At 43.0% G+C, this 14,783-nt stretch overlaps 1 protein-coding gene across 2 annotated transcripts; it reads left to right on the plus strand.

Moving 5' to 3' along the window:
• The first annotated feature begins 4,531 nt into the window (after window positions 1-4,531).
• On the plus strand, window positions 4,532-8,198 carry LOC118933402 (HLA class II histocompatibility antigen, DM alpha chain). 2 transcript variants are annotated; one of them, XM_057494325.1, is made up of 5 exons: window positions 4,532-4,700; window positions 5,941-6,225; window positions 6,927-7,205; window positions 7,434-7,559; window positions 7,931-8,198. In XM_057494325.1, exons 1-5 carry the CDS (start codon window positions 4,547-4,549, stop codon window positions 7,933-7,935), a joined length of 849 nt encoding a protein of 282 aa, XP_057350308.1. In that variant the 5' UTR covers window positions 4,532-4,546; the 3' UTR covers window positions 7,936-8,198. The 2 variants fall into 2 exon arrangements, with proteins under 2 accessions (XP_057350308.1, XP_057350307.1); XM_057494324.1 differs by having other exon boundaries at window positions 4,533-4,700; window positions 7,434-7,562.
• Window positions 8,199-14,783: the final 6,585 nt, after the last annotated feature.

Below are 14,783 nucleotides of genomic sequence, written 5' to 3' on the forward strand. Positions count from 1 at the left end.
GAAATAAATAAAATAAAATATTGCTACGATCAAGTTTACATTTTAAACAATTTCTTGAGGGACACTTTTGTGGGAAATACAGTTTGAAAATTGCTGTCATGCAACATCCAAGTGGAGATGCCTAAAGGCAGTTGGTCATATGGATGATGTGGATCTCGGCACAAGATCTGAGTTGAAGGGGTGATTTTGGAAAATGTCAGCAAATATGTGGCATCTGAAGGCATGCGAGAGTAAATGCCATCCAGGACAAGTATATAGTGTAAGAGAAAAAGTTAAGGCCAAAGATCCAGGAACACCGACACTTTAGGGGTAGCTGAAAGGAGTTCAAGAAGGAGACTCAGAAGAAGATTCCAGAGAAGTGGGAGGAAAAGCTATGAGAGAGTGCCATCCGGGATGCCAACAAATAGGCCATTTTAGGAAGGAGGGCATGGCCAACAATATCAAATGTGAAGACTACAAAGAATCCATTTGGTTTAGCAACACAAAAATACTGGTGAACAATTTCATTGTTGAAGGTTAAAGATTAAATGGCAAGTATGAAAGTGGAGAGATGGTTTCCCATGACGTTTTCAGGAACTTCAGCTTTGCTGGGAAAAAAAAATGGGGCAGTACTAGAAAGGAATGGGGGAGCTGAGTGTTAGAAAGCCATAGCCTACTGGATTGACAGGTATTATGCCATTATTTTCAGACATTCGTATCTAGTGACCAAAATAGTTACTGGTGCCTTGCTCTTCTCGCCCACCATTACCACTTGCCCAAACTAAAGAACTATTTTTGAGATAATCTAATATGCAGGTTGTTGGAGAATCCTGACAGGAGGAAGGATTGCATGGAGGGAAGGGTAGTTATCAATGTTTGAACTTGTTACTGTTCATTTACACTGGGAGAGAAAGGAGCCAGCCACACCTCGCTGTAGTCTTGATGATGGGTGGTTACATCTCTCCTCACTCTGGTCTTGTCTGCACTCTACTTGGTGGAGAACTTGGACCCCTTGTCCTGGTTCCTCCCACCCAGAGTGGTTGCTGTGTCTGCTATACCTGTCTGTGTCTAGCTCGCCCACTGTTTTCCTCCAGACCTCCTAATACACAATCTGTTTTATCTGGGGCATACTGTATTAATTAACCAATTGCCACCCCCAAGGAGGAATGGAGATTTTCTTGGAGGGTGGGCTTATTTTGGGTCCCCCCATCCCAATTCTGACCACATGCATAGAATAGTATTCAGCAAACTATGGTCTGAGCAAAATCTAGTCCACCCCACCATCTGTTTTTATATGACCCAAGAACTAAGTGATTTTTGCATTTTTAAATGGTTGAATAAAAACGAAAGAAGACTTATGTTTTGTGACTCATGAAAATTATATGAAATTAAGATTTGAGTGCCCATAAGTAAAAAGGAGGTTAAGAACAAAGCTCCAGGGAACACCAATATTTAATGAGTAACTGAAATAAAGTAGTCCACAACAGACACCCTAGAACTGGGAGGAAAAGCTGGAAGGGAAAGCAGGGAGGGAACCAGGAGCACAGCCGTGTTCTTTCATTAACATGTTGCTTGTGGCTGATTTTGTGCCGCAGCTGAGTACTTGTTACAGGGATGAGTGGCCAGCAAGCCTAAAATACTATCTGGTCCTTACAGGAAGTTTGCTAGCCACTGGTTTAGAACTCTAAGTGGCTGTGAACCATGTATCCCCCTACAGTCCTGGTGATACAAACCTTCCTACTTCCTTCCCTAAGGACCTGAATCTTCCCACTGCTGGAACTACAGATGGGTTAGTCCACAAAGAGCAGGATACTGGGAGAATGCACACACACCACACACACACACACACACACACACACACACACACTAGCGTTTGAGAAGATTATGGAGTTTGGCTATTATTGCTGCTGTTTGTTTTTCAAAAGGGAGTATGGGTTTTGAAAGTCTCAGAAACTCTGATGGACCATATCCACATAGATTAATTTCCGAGATTACTTAATTACCACACTAGCTCTTTCCCACTGCCTCTTCCCCCACCCCTTCTGTATTTCTTTCTCCTCTATCAAACCTGCAGCATATACACTGACAGTTTCTTCCTCCCACTTACTTCTCAGCCCACCACAATCTGGCGTTGACTCCCACTATGAAATTGAAACTGCTTTCAATAAATTTGTCAAAGATTTAACAATTACCAAATCTATGGACCCTTTCCAGTCCTTCCTTGACTCCTGAGCAGCATTTGATAATGCTGACCTTGCCCTTCTTCATGGAACTCCTCTATTTCTCTGAACTGGCTTCTTCCTTGTTCTTCTCTTAGCTCTCCGGATTCTCCTGGTGCACCAAATTCTTACAGATTAGTGCATGGCAGTGTACTGATTACTCTCTAGTGTCAGTGGGATGCCCACCCTCTGTACTATGCTCTGGATTGCTCTGCCTAGAAGTGTTCAAGGTGTGTACTTCCCAGCCCTCCTGGCAAGTTGGCTTCCTGCTAGATTCTCTTAATACGAGGCACTGGCAGGAGATTAGAAGGTAGGAGAAACAGGAGAAGCTTCCTGCTTTAGTTTCTAACGGAGTGACAGTTGCTGGTAGATTCCACTACAGCAAAAATGGGTGATTCTGGACTCCAGCCTCCTGTGCAGAGGAAGAACCTTCTCAGTGATCCAGCCTTGATGGAGATGGCACCTTTTCAGTAGATCCAGAACCAACTATGACACTCTCTCTCCCAGGGAAACAATAGGTGTAGACACGGATTCTAGCTTAAGGGGGCAATAGCAACTTCTGATTCCAGGTATCCCTCTTTCCCGATTTATACCTCCAGCCACTCTCTTTTTTCCTTTTGCCCTTTTTGTCCTCTTCACACCTTTGTAACCAATTTTCTATATTCAAGTTTCTCAGTCTGAAATACCTGGGGTAGTTATATGTTCCTGACTGGATCCTGGATGATGACTTAAGAGGTTTGAGGTTTGAACCCATGCAGATTATGCAGTCCTGGTGTCACTTTCCCCTGCCTCTGCACAGTCTACTTGGGTGATCTCATCCCCGGCCTATGCTTCAACATTTGTGCTGATGACTCCCAAACTGAGGTTTTTGAGCCCATACTCAGAAATCTCGTGCCTCCTGCATGGCTGTTCCACTGGCATTCCAGATTCAACACGTACAACACTGAACTCATTCTCTTCTTCATCAAACCTGCTTCTATGGCATTCATTTCTATTTCAGTTAAATCCATCACTGACCATCACCCAGCACCCAATCTAGAAGCCTTGGTGTTTTGTTTTCCTTGGCCACCCCCCACATCTAATCAGAAGCCAATCCCTTTAGATTTTACTGCCTAATTATCTCAATATTCTATTCCCTTTATCTCTTCTGTTCATGATTTAACTCAGGCTCTTATATTTCTCACCTAAATTATTGCTGTATTGTTGTAAGAGGGTGATGTGTGTGTGCAACTTTTTATTTCGATTCACTATCTTATATAGACTCTTGACCAGCAGTTTTGCCTTAATTCTTTCCACACTCTTTAAATCCATTGCTTGAAATGCCAGAACGCTTTTTCTAAAATGTTGAAATGATTATGTTAATCCTCAGTTTTAATATCTATGTCATCTGCTAAGTGAAAGGCAAACCTGCCTTGTGGCATAACAGGGCCTATGTGATCAACTTTTGCCTAAATTCGTAGATCATCTTGACCTCCTCTCCCCTCCCCTCCTCACCAATCACAGGCACGTGGGCAGCCTCCACAAGATTCATGCAGCTACACAGAAGGTCTTTGAAGGAAGGAGCTTGGAATTTGACCTTCATATATTTGCCTACCCCTCGCCCTGGAAAGCTTCTCTCTTCACTCATGGTCTATTGCTCAAATTGTTTTTCCTTCAAGATTCTCAGAAACCTTGATTATGTCCTACCTATTCCTCCATCCTCATAAAATTACTACTTCCAAAACATTTGACACATTCTTGTTTGAATACATTACATTGCTGTGTAATTATTTATTCATTGACACTACCCCGGCCCTCCTCCCTCAACTGTGCACCCCATCTAGACTTTAATCTCTTGGAAGGCAGGAATATGCTTTATTGGTCTTTGTATTTCTAGCACTGATCCCAAGACCTGCACTTATTGTTTCAATATTATTTCTGCTGAATGAATTAGAGCTCATGCCTGAAGGAGACTACCTCTCTGAGAAAGAGGAGCGGGGCTGGAAGGAGGAGGCAGGGTCTGAAGAGCCCCAGGGCTTTGCTGGGGAAAGATGAGCTTCCCCACTGCAGCATTCCGCCACCCGGCGGCATTGCTCCGAAGAGCCGGCTGGTTAGGTTACAGGCCGAGGCTGACAGCCTAATTGATACTAAAGAGAGATCCCCGGCAGGAGGCAGACATTCCTCACTGACTACCCAGCCCAGTTACACACCCAACTCTGGCCTTGTTTAAAAGAGCCAAGTCTTTAGGAGGTTGCTGGCCTCAGGTCTCTCCCCAGCAACTGATGATGTCAAACCACACTATTCTGTGATTGGTTTATCTAAAATGACAATGGCAACTATTGGAAGTGAGCGGCGGAATGTGATCTGGGATGGGAGTTTGGGTTCTGGGGATCGTCTGGTTGGTGGCTCCCAGCCCACTTGTGTGGTATGAAGATATGGATCCTGGGCAGAGCCAGGGAGCTGCGCTGCTCAGGCTGTTACACCTTCTGTGGCTGCTGCCCCACTCCTGGACCGCCCCTGAGGGTATGACAGTATCTCCTCGTTACTTCAATCTTGATGGGGTTAGCGTCTGGGGAACCAACTCAGAGCTTTTGAAGAAGAGCTCTGTGCTTTGTAAGTGGTGGGAAATATGGGATAGTGGAAACAGTAGCAGAACTGGGGAAGAGATCAACTATGGATGGTTGATTGCAAACAATGTCAGAGGGCTTCATATATTTTGTTTAAGATAATCTTTTGAAGAAGAGATTTTTATAAAGAAGAGATTTTTATATCAGTTTACAAGAAAAAAGTGAGAGTTTAAGTGCCATGTGCAAGTTCACACATTTGGAAAGTGGTAGAGCTTGGATTTGAATAAAACAAATGTTAAGTCTATTGTTTTACTTAGTGGTCTCCTCTGCACTGTCATCAAGTCACCTTATGATTCCTGAAAAGTCTCTTAACTTTATTGGTCCTTAGTTTTCTTTTCTGTAAAGAATGGGGCAGAATGGAAAAATAATCTAGAAGATTCCCCTTACTCTAAACGTCTGTTTTTCTAGGTATTAGGTGGAAGGTTTTCTGCTGGCTGGGGGGATTCCTGCTAGGATTTTTGAAGAATAGGGATTTTTTTCCTACAGCTATGGGATCACCTTCCCCAGTCCTGTCATTGCAAGGAGGATTGAGGGAGGGGAAAATTTCTCAGAAGAAGAGGTATTGATGAAGTGGCAGAAAAAGCAGCCTGGAGACTATTTTTTCAGTTTACCATGTTGTGTTGGGATAGGATGGGCAGGGTCATCTATGGCTTGAGGAGGCCAAGACCATTTCTTCACTCTCCCTTCTAAGACTGGGGAACCAATCCGGACCCTTCATAAGACAGTATGATGGCCCTCTGTGAATTAGACAGAGGTACCCCCTTTGGCAGGATGCGGCCCTGAGCCAGGATACCTGGCGTGGCGAGCAGGGTGCAGGTTAGATTTCAGCCTCCAGTGACCTCCATGGCTGGAAGCCTCTGTACAAACATACAACCAGCACTGTGACTCTGAATCTGTCACTTCAGACAGTAGACCTTTTTACCTTTTGACAGGTGGTCTTTTTATGGGCAGGAGAAGTTTGGAGAGGTCCCATAATTTCTTCTTCACCTCCACTGGGAGGGAGATCCTAAATAAGAGATACAAGAGGGGGTCGTGCCCCACCCCTACTCCCCTCTCCCTGGATCAGGCTTGCTGTTTTCTAAGCTAAAGAGGAATAGGAGGCTCCCACCTTCCTGAACTCCCTGTTTCCTTTGCAGCTCCTCCTCTGGCATGGTGGGATGACCTGCAAAACCACACATTCCTGCACACAGTATACTGCCAGGATGGGAGTCCCACTGTGGGGCTCTCTGAAACCTATGATGAAGACCAGCTCTTCAGCTTCGATTTTTCCCAGAACATTCGAGTGCCTCGCCTGCCTGAATTTGCTGACTGGGCTCAGAAGCCTGGAGATACTTCCAACATTTTCTTTGATAAAGGGTTCTGCCAGGCAATGATCCAGGAAATAGGTGTACAACTTGAAGGGAAAATCCCAGTGTCTAGAGGTTAGGGATGTTTCAGGGGGCTGGAGGGAAGGGGCTGCATTCTTAATTTCATTAATCTATACACTGAATTAGTCCCCTTCACACCATCACTAATGTCTTCTGGTTCTCCCCCAAGACCTTTATTTTTCTACCAGCCATGGTCTGCATTCTGTTTATGTGGTGGGGATAAGGGAGCACATACAGGCATCCTCAGGCCCTTGGGTGGGAAGGCCTGTAGTGGGCACTGTGGGGCCAAAAGAGTATAAGACAGGTGCCTAGGATATAGTGGGCATTCAAAACTATTTCTTGAACTTGATAAATTCAGTGGGGACCAATTGATGCCTACTGAATACGAGAGCTCGTGTTACTGTGCTCAGTGAGATGGAAGCGAAGAATGGAAGTATCTGATGGTTTGCCTGTGTTTTAATGAGAAGACAGCATGTGATAAGACGCCCATGTGAGGTCCAGACAGGAAGTGCTGCAGGAAGTCAGGGTGGAGGGTCCAGAGTGGCCTGGCTCTGGCACTGTTTCTAGGTCCAGCTCTGGTTCTTGCCTGGAAGAACAGCTCCCTCAGAACCTCACTTCCTCCTTAATTTCTCCTACCAAAGCCGGTTCCTGCTGACTCTGTCTGTGCCCTCCCCTCCTTTAGCATGTCCCCTCCAAACACAAGGCTACCATTTAAACCAGCTGCTGCTTTCCCTCACACCTCAATCCTCCTCCAGGGTTCCCTGTTGCTGAGGTGTTCACACTGAAGCCTCTGGAGTTTGGCAAGCCCAACACGCTGGTCTGTTTTGTCAGTAATCTCTTCCCGCCCATGTTGACGGTGAACTGGCTGCATCACTTGACCCCTGTGGAAGAAGCCGGACCCACTTTTGTGTCAGCCATTGATGGACTCAGTTTCCAGGGCTTTTCTTATTTAAATGTCACACCATCACCCTCTGACCTTTTCTCCTGCATCGTGACTCATGAAATTGATGGCTACACAGCAGTTGCCTATTGGGGTGAGACCTTTCTGGCTGAAGGCCTAGTTCCTTTGGGACCAAAAGGGCACAGGGCCAAGGATGGCCCTTCTGTCTGTACTTGGACCTTGTGTAGTCCATTTGTACTCTGAGCCAACCTCCATCTTCGATGCCCCAGTTTTTCCCTTGTCATCCCAGACACTCACGTCATTTCCCTGGGTGGGGCTCCCCAACCAAGTCTCCAGGCTGACCTGCTCCCCTTTATTCCAGTGCCCCAGAATGCACTGCCCTCAGATCTTCTGGAGAACGTGCTGTGTGGTGTGGCCTTTGGCCTTGGTGTGCTGGGCATCATTGTTGGCTTAGTCCTCATCATCCGCTTCCGGAAGCCTTGCTCAAGTGGTATGTCAGGGTGCCCGGAGGGGGTGGCTTAGCCACGGGAGCCAGGCACGGTGGGTGTGGGTGCGCCAGGATTATCCTGTGATACAGGGAGGGCATACAGGCATCCTCAGGCCCGTGGGTGGGAAGGCCCGTATTGGGCACGTGGGGCATCCTCCTTGTTGGGGTCCTGGTTACACACACAGTTATAGGTCACAGGAGTGGCTTCAAGTGAGAGAGGAGTGAAATGGGGAGCTGTCAGAAGGGTGCTTGGAGATGATGTGGGAATGAGGAGGGATCAAGTTCAATAGCGTGTGCTGCAGGCAGGGAGGGGCCTGTGAGCAGGAGAGGGATTCCCCTGATAGCTTCCCTCCATCCTGCTCTCTCCTCAGACTGATTCTTCCAGACCAGAGTCTGATTCCAACGGCTGTGGTCTCCAAGCAGGGGGTGCTCAAGTTTCTCACATCCTGCCCAGGATCTCTGCACCTCAGAGCAGAAGTCACTGGGACTCCCCCCCCGTATGTGTGTGTGTGTGCACATGCTTGTGTGTGTGTGCACATGTTCTGCTGTCCCTGGGCTTACCTCCAGGGGAACTCAGAGTGACCTTCCTGTCATGACCACATCCCTTCCCACTTCAAGGCAATAAATCTCATTTCTTAATATCAGTGTGGCTTCTTTTTGAATTGATGATACTTGTTTCTAGCTATCTCAACTTGACTGGCTTGTCATTTCAAATTCAAGATGCCTTAACCTGAACACAGCTTGCCCTTGTTAGGGAGGGAAATGGGGGGAAAGTTGTGCAAAATATGTGAGAAATGAAGGCAGGGTTACTTGCTGATAATCTGCGTACAAAATGGAGGAAGCTGCTTGAAGGGTTTTTGTTGTTTTTTTTTTTTTTGCATTTTATCATTTGTGAAAATAATGCCTAGTTTACACCTAGTATAAGCTGCCTTAAGAAATATACAACTCCCTTCAGCCTTTGCCGTGGCTGGAAAAACAAGAGCTCAGAGACAGAAAATAAGCCTTCAGATGCAGTTGGCATGTCCTTCTAAACATTCTGTTTGGAATGAGGACATTGTCCCACCATCTCATTTTTAAGAGCAGCATGTGTGCTCTTCAAGAGTATGAGCTTTGGAACCAGACTGCTTGGAATTCAGCTGAGACTGTCCAGTTTAACTGTGTGTCCCTGGGCAAGTTGCTTACTCTCTCTGTGCCTTGGTATCATTTTCTGAAAGAGAATGATACTAAAAATGGTGCCCACCTTAACAGAGTTGTCGGGAAACTTAAGTTATTCTCTGTAGAATGCTTATAATAGTGTTTGGCACATAGAAAATGTGTCCAGTAATTTAGCAAGGATTTTCAAGGGGAACTTAGCAGCACCATTGACTTTCTCTTTTCTGGAACCTACTTTGCATCTACCTTCAAGTATTGTGTTTTCTCCTTTGGGAATGTTTATCTTTTCTTTTCACTTTGCCGTTCTACGTTGGTCTCTTACTGCTTTCTAATTCTTCCTGATTTCTCTCTATTTTGCAATTTATCCAGAAATTTCCTGCCATTCACAACTTAAACTGCTTTTATTATGCTGTGACCTTAGACGAGTCACATCCCCTCTCTGGGCCTCAAATTCCTCTCCTGTAAAATGATGGGCTTAGGTAAGATGCTCTCTGGTCAAGCATTCCATGATACTCTGACATAAAACTCAAGAAGCATTCAAGACCCTTTCTAGTCTTGTGTCCCCTTTCTAATAAAACATGTTACCCACCCTGCCTAGCAGGAATCTTGCTCTTCAATGAGTCAGTTTCGACCACTCTTCCTTGATAGTATCATATTTGTCTTTACTGCAGGATATTTGCCCTGGCTTTTTTCTCTCACCTCCTGAATGCCTACTTTATCCTGCTCAGCTTCTTTTCAACTTAACCAACACTCGATCTAACCCAAGTTCAACCTCTTCCATGAATCTATCCTTAATCCCCCAGCCCTAATTGATCCTTATCAAACTCTTGCAAGACTAATTAGTGCACTCCAGCCTCCACTCTCAAGGACAGGCTGCCTCCTTTCACATGTATATTTTTTTCATCCAACTGGTTTGTAATTTCTATAATTCAGGGATCATAAACAGTTTACACTCCCACCAACAGGAAAAGGTAGCTCTCGGTTGCTTTTATCATCACTAACATTTGAAATTATTTGACTTTCAAATGTTGGCAAATGTGGTGGGTGTAGAGTGGTATTTTGTTTTAATTTGCCTTTCTCTCATTATTCATGAGGCCAGGCATCTTTTCATAGGTTTCTCTCTCTGTGAATTGCTGATTCAGATTTGTTTGTCTCTTTTAAAGCTTGCATTTTTTCTTCTTGTGAATTGGTGGGAATTTCTTGTATATGCTATGTAGTGATCTTTTTGTCAGTCTAAATATTGCAAATGCTTACTTCCAGGTTATTGCTCATCAATTAAATGTGCATACAGTTCCTTTTCTGAATAGAATTATTTCATTTGACAGTCAAAACATTTATGGTTTGTGTTTTTATAATCTTAAGAAACCCTTTTCAACCCCAAGGCAGTAAAGTTATAATTTTTGCTGGAATGTAAAGGAATAGGTGATACTCCATTTCTCACTGAGAATATTTAAACATTTTTTGCCCAGTTTAAAGATGTAAGGTTTTATGGGTATATAAATTATAGGGAAACAGTCAAATGTCTGCTAACTACACTTGTTCAGTTACAAACTCACAAATTTAAAATCAATATTTTATAACATTTGTGTAGGCATATTTGTTGCTGTTTCCATGCTCACATTCATAAAACAATTTATTCTAATTCTCATGTAATTATTTTTTTATTATGCTAATTTCATTCACTCATTTATTTACTTTTAAAAAACGAATCAAGATATTTAAACTAAAAAAACAACAAAAACAGCTCTACCATTTCTCCAATCCCTGACCTGCAGACTCTGGCAACCACCAATCTGTTCTCTGTATCTATGCACTTGTTTTTCATTTTGATTTTTTTTCTTTTAGATTCCACACATATGAGAAATCATACAGTATTTGTCGTTCTCTGTCTGACTTATTTCACTTTGCTTAATGCCTTTGGGGTTCATCTATGTTATCATAAATGACAGGATTTCATTCTTTTTTTATATATGTCACTACTCCTTTATCCGTTACTCTACCAATGGGCACAAACGTTTCCATATCTTGGCTATTGTAAATAATGCTGCAATGAGCATATCTTTTTGAGTTAGTATTTTTGTTTGCTTCATATAAACACCCACAAGTGGAATTACTGGATTGTATGATAGTTCTATTTTTAGTTTTTTGAGGAACCTCCACAGTGTTGGTGAGTGCTTGTGCACTGTTGGTGGGAATGTAAATTGGTGTAGCCACTATGGAAAGCAGCATCGAGGTTCCTCATGTATTTATTAATTGAGATCATTTTAGAATAAGGTATCTTCTCCAAACAACTTTAATAGAGTGGCCATAAGTTGGAAAAAAATACCTAAGGACTTATGTATAAGACAATTCCTTCTTTTCTGTTGAATAATTTTGGGTAAAAAAGCTTTGCTTTATATTTATCTGGCCACATATGAGATTTTATTATGCTTTCTTCTATTAGTGTTGCTGTTTTCTTTTTACATTCAGATCTTTATCGATCTGGAATTAGATCTAATTGATCTGGTGTGCGTAAAGATACAACTTTCTTTTCCTTCAAAAGTAAACTATCTTTTTAATACCACTTACCAAATATTCCACTTATTCCCAGGAATTTTACACCAAGTTCCCCTATATTCAAGGATTTGCCTCTGATTATTCTGTTCCATAGGTTCATCAGTTCCTGTGTCAGTATCATATTTTAAGATTATTATGGTTTAAAATATGTTTTAATATTTAGTAGGGCTAGTTTCCATTCCTTTACAACCTCAACCCATGAAACTTCATTTTGCTTTCTTTACAAAAATTATCTAGCATACTCATGGACTTATTTCCATGTACATTTTAGAATCAATTTATCAACTTCTCCCTAAATCCTGCTATGATTTTGGTTGGGACATTTAGGTTAGAGATATGGGGAGAAATTGACTTTATTTTTTTTAGGATGTCTCATCCATGAATATGGTATGTCTCTTTACTTCTTGAGGTCTTCATTTATGCATTTTAATAAATTTTTCTTTCTTCCTATATAGTTCTTATACTTTTGTATGTTAATTTCTAAATATATTATGGTTTTTGTTATTATTTTAAATGGTTAGCCATTTTTAATTATTTTCTAATCAAGTATTAAGAATATAGATTTGAATCATAAATCCAGAATTCAAGTCATGGTTCTATTACTTTGTAACTGGGTAAATCTGGGCCATCACTAACCTCTGTTTACCTCCATGTAATCATAGTTAAGATGGAGATAGTAACATTATTGAAGAGTTGTGGTGGCAAATCAGGTAGACTACCCCTTAGCAGATCAAATAATTTGACTGCAGAATGGAAGGATGATGAAAAAGTTACAGCAACTGTAACTCACAGGTCAGGTTCTAGTGTAGTGAATCCTGATAGAGAAGAAGGAGTGGGAGGGAAGTAGTGGGGGTGCAATGAGGGCCAGGTTAGACTGACTGGGAAGTAATGTAATCCTGCCAGGGTGCAAGTGTGTGTGGTTTTGAAAAGCTGTTGAAGGAAGTCACAAATGTGACTGATGCCGTTGGCTTTATATTACCAATGATTGATGGGTTAAGCTATTTTTGAATTTATAAGATGGAGACATGAGTTAAAACCATCTGTCTAGGCAAGGAACCTGAGGACTTAAAGGGAGTAACGTTAGGAAGTACCTAGAAAAGCTTTATTATTATGGCCATGCTCAGGGAAAGCATGAGACCACATTTGTGACTTCCTTCAATGTGCCATGGCAGTGACCTTATTGTAGTTTGTTTCTGTTTTAGCCAGCCGAGGCTCCTGGTAGACCCCAACAGCACCTCCTAACATTGCCAAGCCTCTGGAGTTACATGCCAGGACTGTGATGACAGCTGCCTTCCCCTCTTCTAACGTGATTCCAGCCCAGTATCCAAGGCTCGCTTCCAGGTCCCCTAAGTGGAAAGGACTCAAACCTACAATGATTTATCTTTTCAGTCCATTGCTTTTATTGCTTATTTGCTGTAACATAAATCCTTCTCTTTATAGATGTTTGTTCTCACTCCCTTAGTGACCTATAAGCAAATGACATGGGGCAGAGTCCATATCTCCTAGTTGGGTGGTCCCTATAATGCTCTGCACATGAACACCATGGTTATACACTTCTGGCATGCGGTGGTTACCCTAGGGTAAGAGGCAGTGGGAAAGAAAAGTACTCTTTGGGACCCTGGGTGGTGGCAATCAAAGAGGGATGACATGTGTGAACCTGGCTGGGGTTTCCTCACATCTTACATCCGTGTGCTACATAGCAAGCCAGTCAACAATGGACTGGGCAGGTGAAAAATTCTTTTGGGTCGACTGGAGGTGAGGGGCAGGGCTATGTCTATAAAATGTATAGGGAGAGGGGAAGGAAGAAACAACTTCGCTGAGCACAGATCTTTGAGTTTTTCTGTCCTGCTTCATTCTAAAAGTACCCTCTGTTTTCTCACTAATAGAGAAGTGAAAACTTGTACATTTCCTGCTGCTGCCTCACAGAAGATTTCACATCCCCTTTGGCTGCCAGAGCAGAGACGGAGACATGAGAGGGAGCTTGGCTCAGCCTCAGCGCGCTGGCCACACCTGCAGGGCACAGGACAGCACCGGGAGAATTCTCGTGCCAGGGCAGGCTTTGTAGACATCAAAAAGGCCCCTGAGCCCTGGTTCCTGCAGAGTTAGGCTCACTGTCTACCTGGCGAGCCTAGCCTCCTCGGGAGGGCGTTTTTAAGGGGCAAGTGCGTGTGTGTAGGAGAATTCACACAATTTTGAAACTGTTGAGAGAGCAAGTGGAAGAGACCCTGGCCCTAGGAATTCTGAGAACATGAAATTCTGAGAACTGAGCAGAAGGAATTCTGAGAACCTGAAAGAGAAGACTTGGATGATCAGGTGGCTTTTCCTTGCCTTTCTCCTTTTCTTAGCACGTGGGTCACCTCACGTGGCCACCACGTGGGTCATCTCAGTCCCTGAGTGTGTGGGCAGTGTGTGTGCGCGTGCATGCACCACTTAACAGGTCTTTTAAGATTAAATGAGCTAGTGTGGAAAGGGTCTTCCTGGTATAGCATCTTTCATGAAGTTAAGCCCAACAAATTCTGGAGTCCCCACCCCATTTTCTGCCTACTCCACCTCACCTGATGGTTCGTTAGAGGAGCTAGAATATAGAACAATCTTTTTTTTAATTTTTTTTATTTTTTATTTTATTTATTTATTTTTATTTTTTATTGAAGGGTAGTTGACACACAGTATTACATTACATTAGTTTCAGGTGTACAACACAGTGATTCAACATTTATATACATGATAATTCTAGGTACCAGCTATCACCATACCAAGTTGTTACAATATTTTGACTATATTCCTTATGCTATACATTACATCCTGGTTACTTATTTATTTTACAATTGGAAGTCTGTTTATATATACATACATATATATTTTTTTGTGAGGGCATCTCTCATATTTATTGATCAAATAGTTGTTAAAGAACAATCTTATAAACAAGGTGCGGCTGAGTGAGGGGGTGACTGGGAGACGTGGGCAGAGCTTCAGTTAATTTAGTCACAAAACTATGTCTTTTGTTTCTGATATTCACCTTTGTCTACATCTTTGTACATGCTTTTTTTTCTTCATAAATATCCAATGTTCTTGGGGTCAGGGACTTTGGGGAAAGACAGATAAGTGTGGTGGCAAGGGGCTCTCTCTTAATCCTCTTTCTTTAGCTCACTATCAAATAAAATCCAAGAGCTTTCAGAAACTAAGGTGAGGAGAAGCAGCTCTGAAAACTGTTGGGGAACATAGAGAAGCCAACTCAGGGTTTTAAATTTGCAATGGAAAAAACCATCTAACTGAGTACTTCATGGTGAGATAGGAGACTGAATTGCCATTTGAAAGCTGTCTTTTCCAGGGGAAGAAAAATAGGGAAGTTTATCTTACTTTTCCAGTGGCTTCATGGTGGCTTCTAATGGACCTGCCCTGGGACAGATGGGACCAGTGGGGGAAACACAGGGGAGTTCCTGTCTTGGGGGATACAGGTGGGCTTTTGGCACTGTCCATCACCACTGTTCATCAGGCCGTTCAGTGGAGTTGCCCTGC

This window comes from Manis pentadactyla, chromosome 16 (genome assembly GCF_030020395.1).
Source record: "Manis pentadactyla isolate mManPen7 chromosome 16, mManPen7.hap1, whole genome shotgun sequence".
Classification (NCBI taxonomy): domain Eukaryota; kingdom Metazoa; phylum Chordata; class Mammalia; order Pholidota; family Manidae; genus Manis; species Manis pentadactyla.

Bases quoted from the DNA above. Each gene is read 5' to 3' on its own strand.
- LOC118933402 (XM_057494324.1), top strand. From the start codon at position 4,547: ATGGGAGTTTGGGTTCTGGGGATCGTCTGGTTGGTGGCTCCCAGCCCA. The intron at 6,226-6,926 runs GTTAGGGATGTT...ATCCTCCTCCAG, and splicing joins GAAAATCCCAGTGTCTAGAG to GGTTCCCTGTTGCTGAGGTG. The intron at 7,206-7,433 runs GTGAGACCTTTC...CCTTTATTCCAG, and splicing joins CACAGCAGTTGCCTATTGGG to TGCCCCAGAATGCACTGCCC.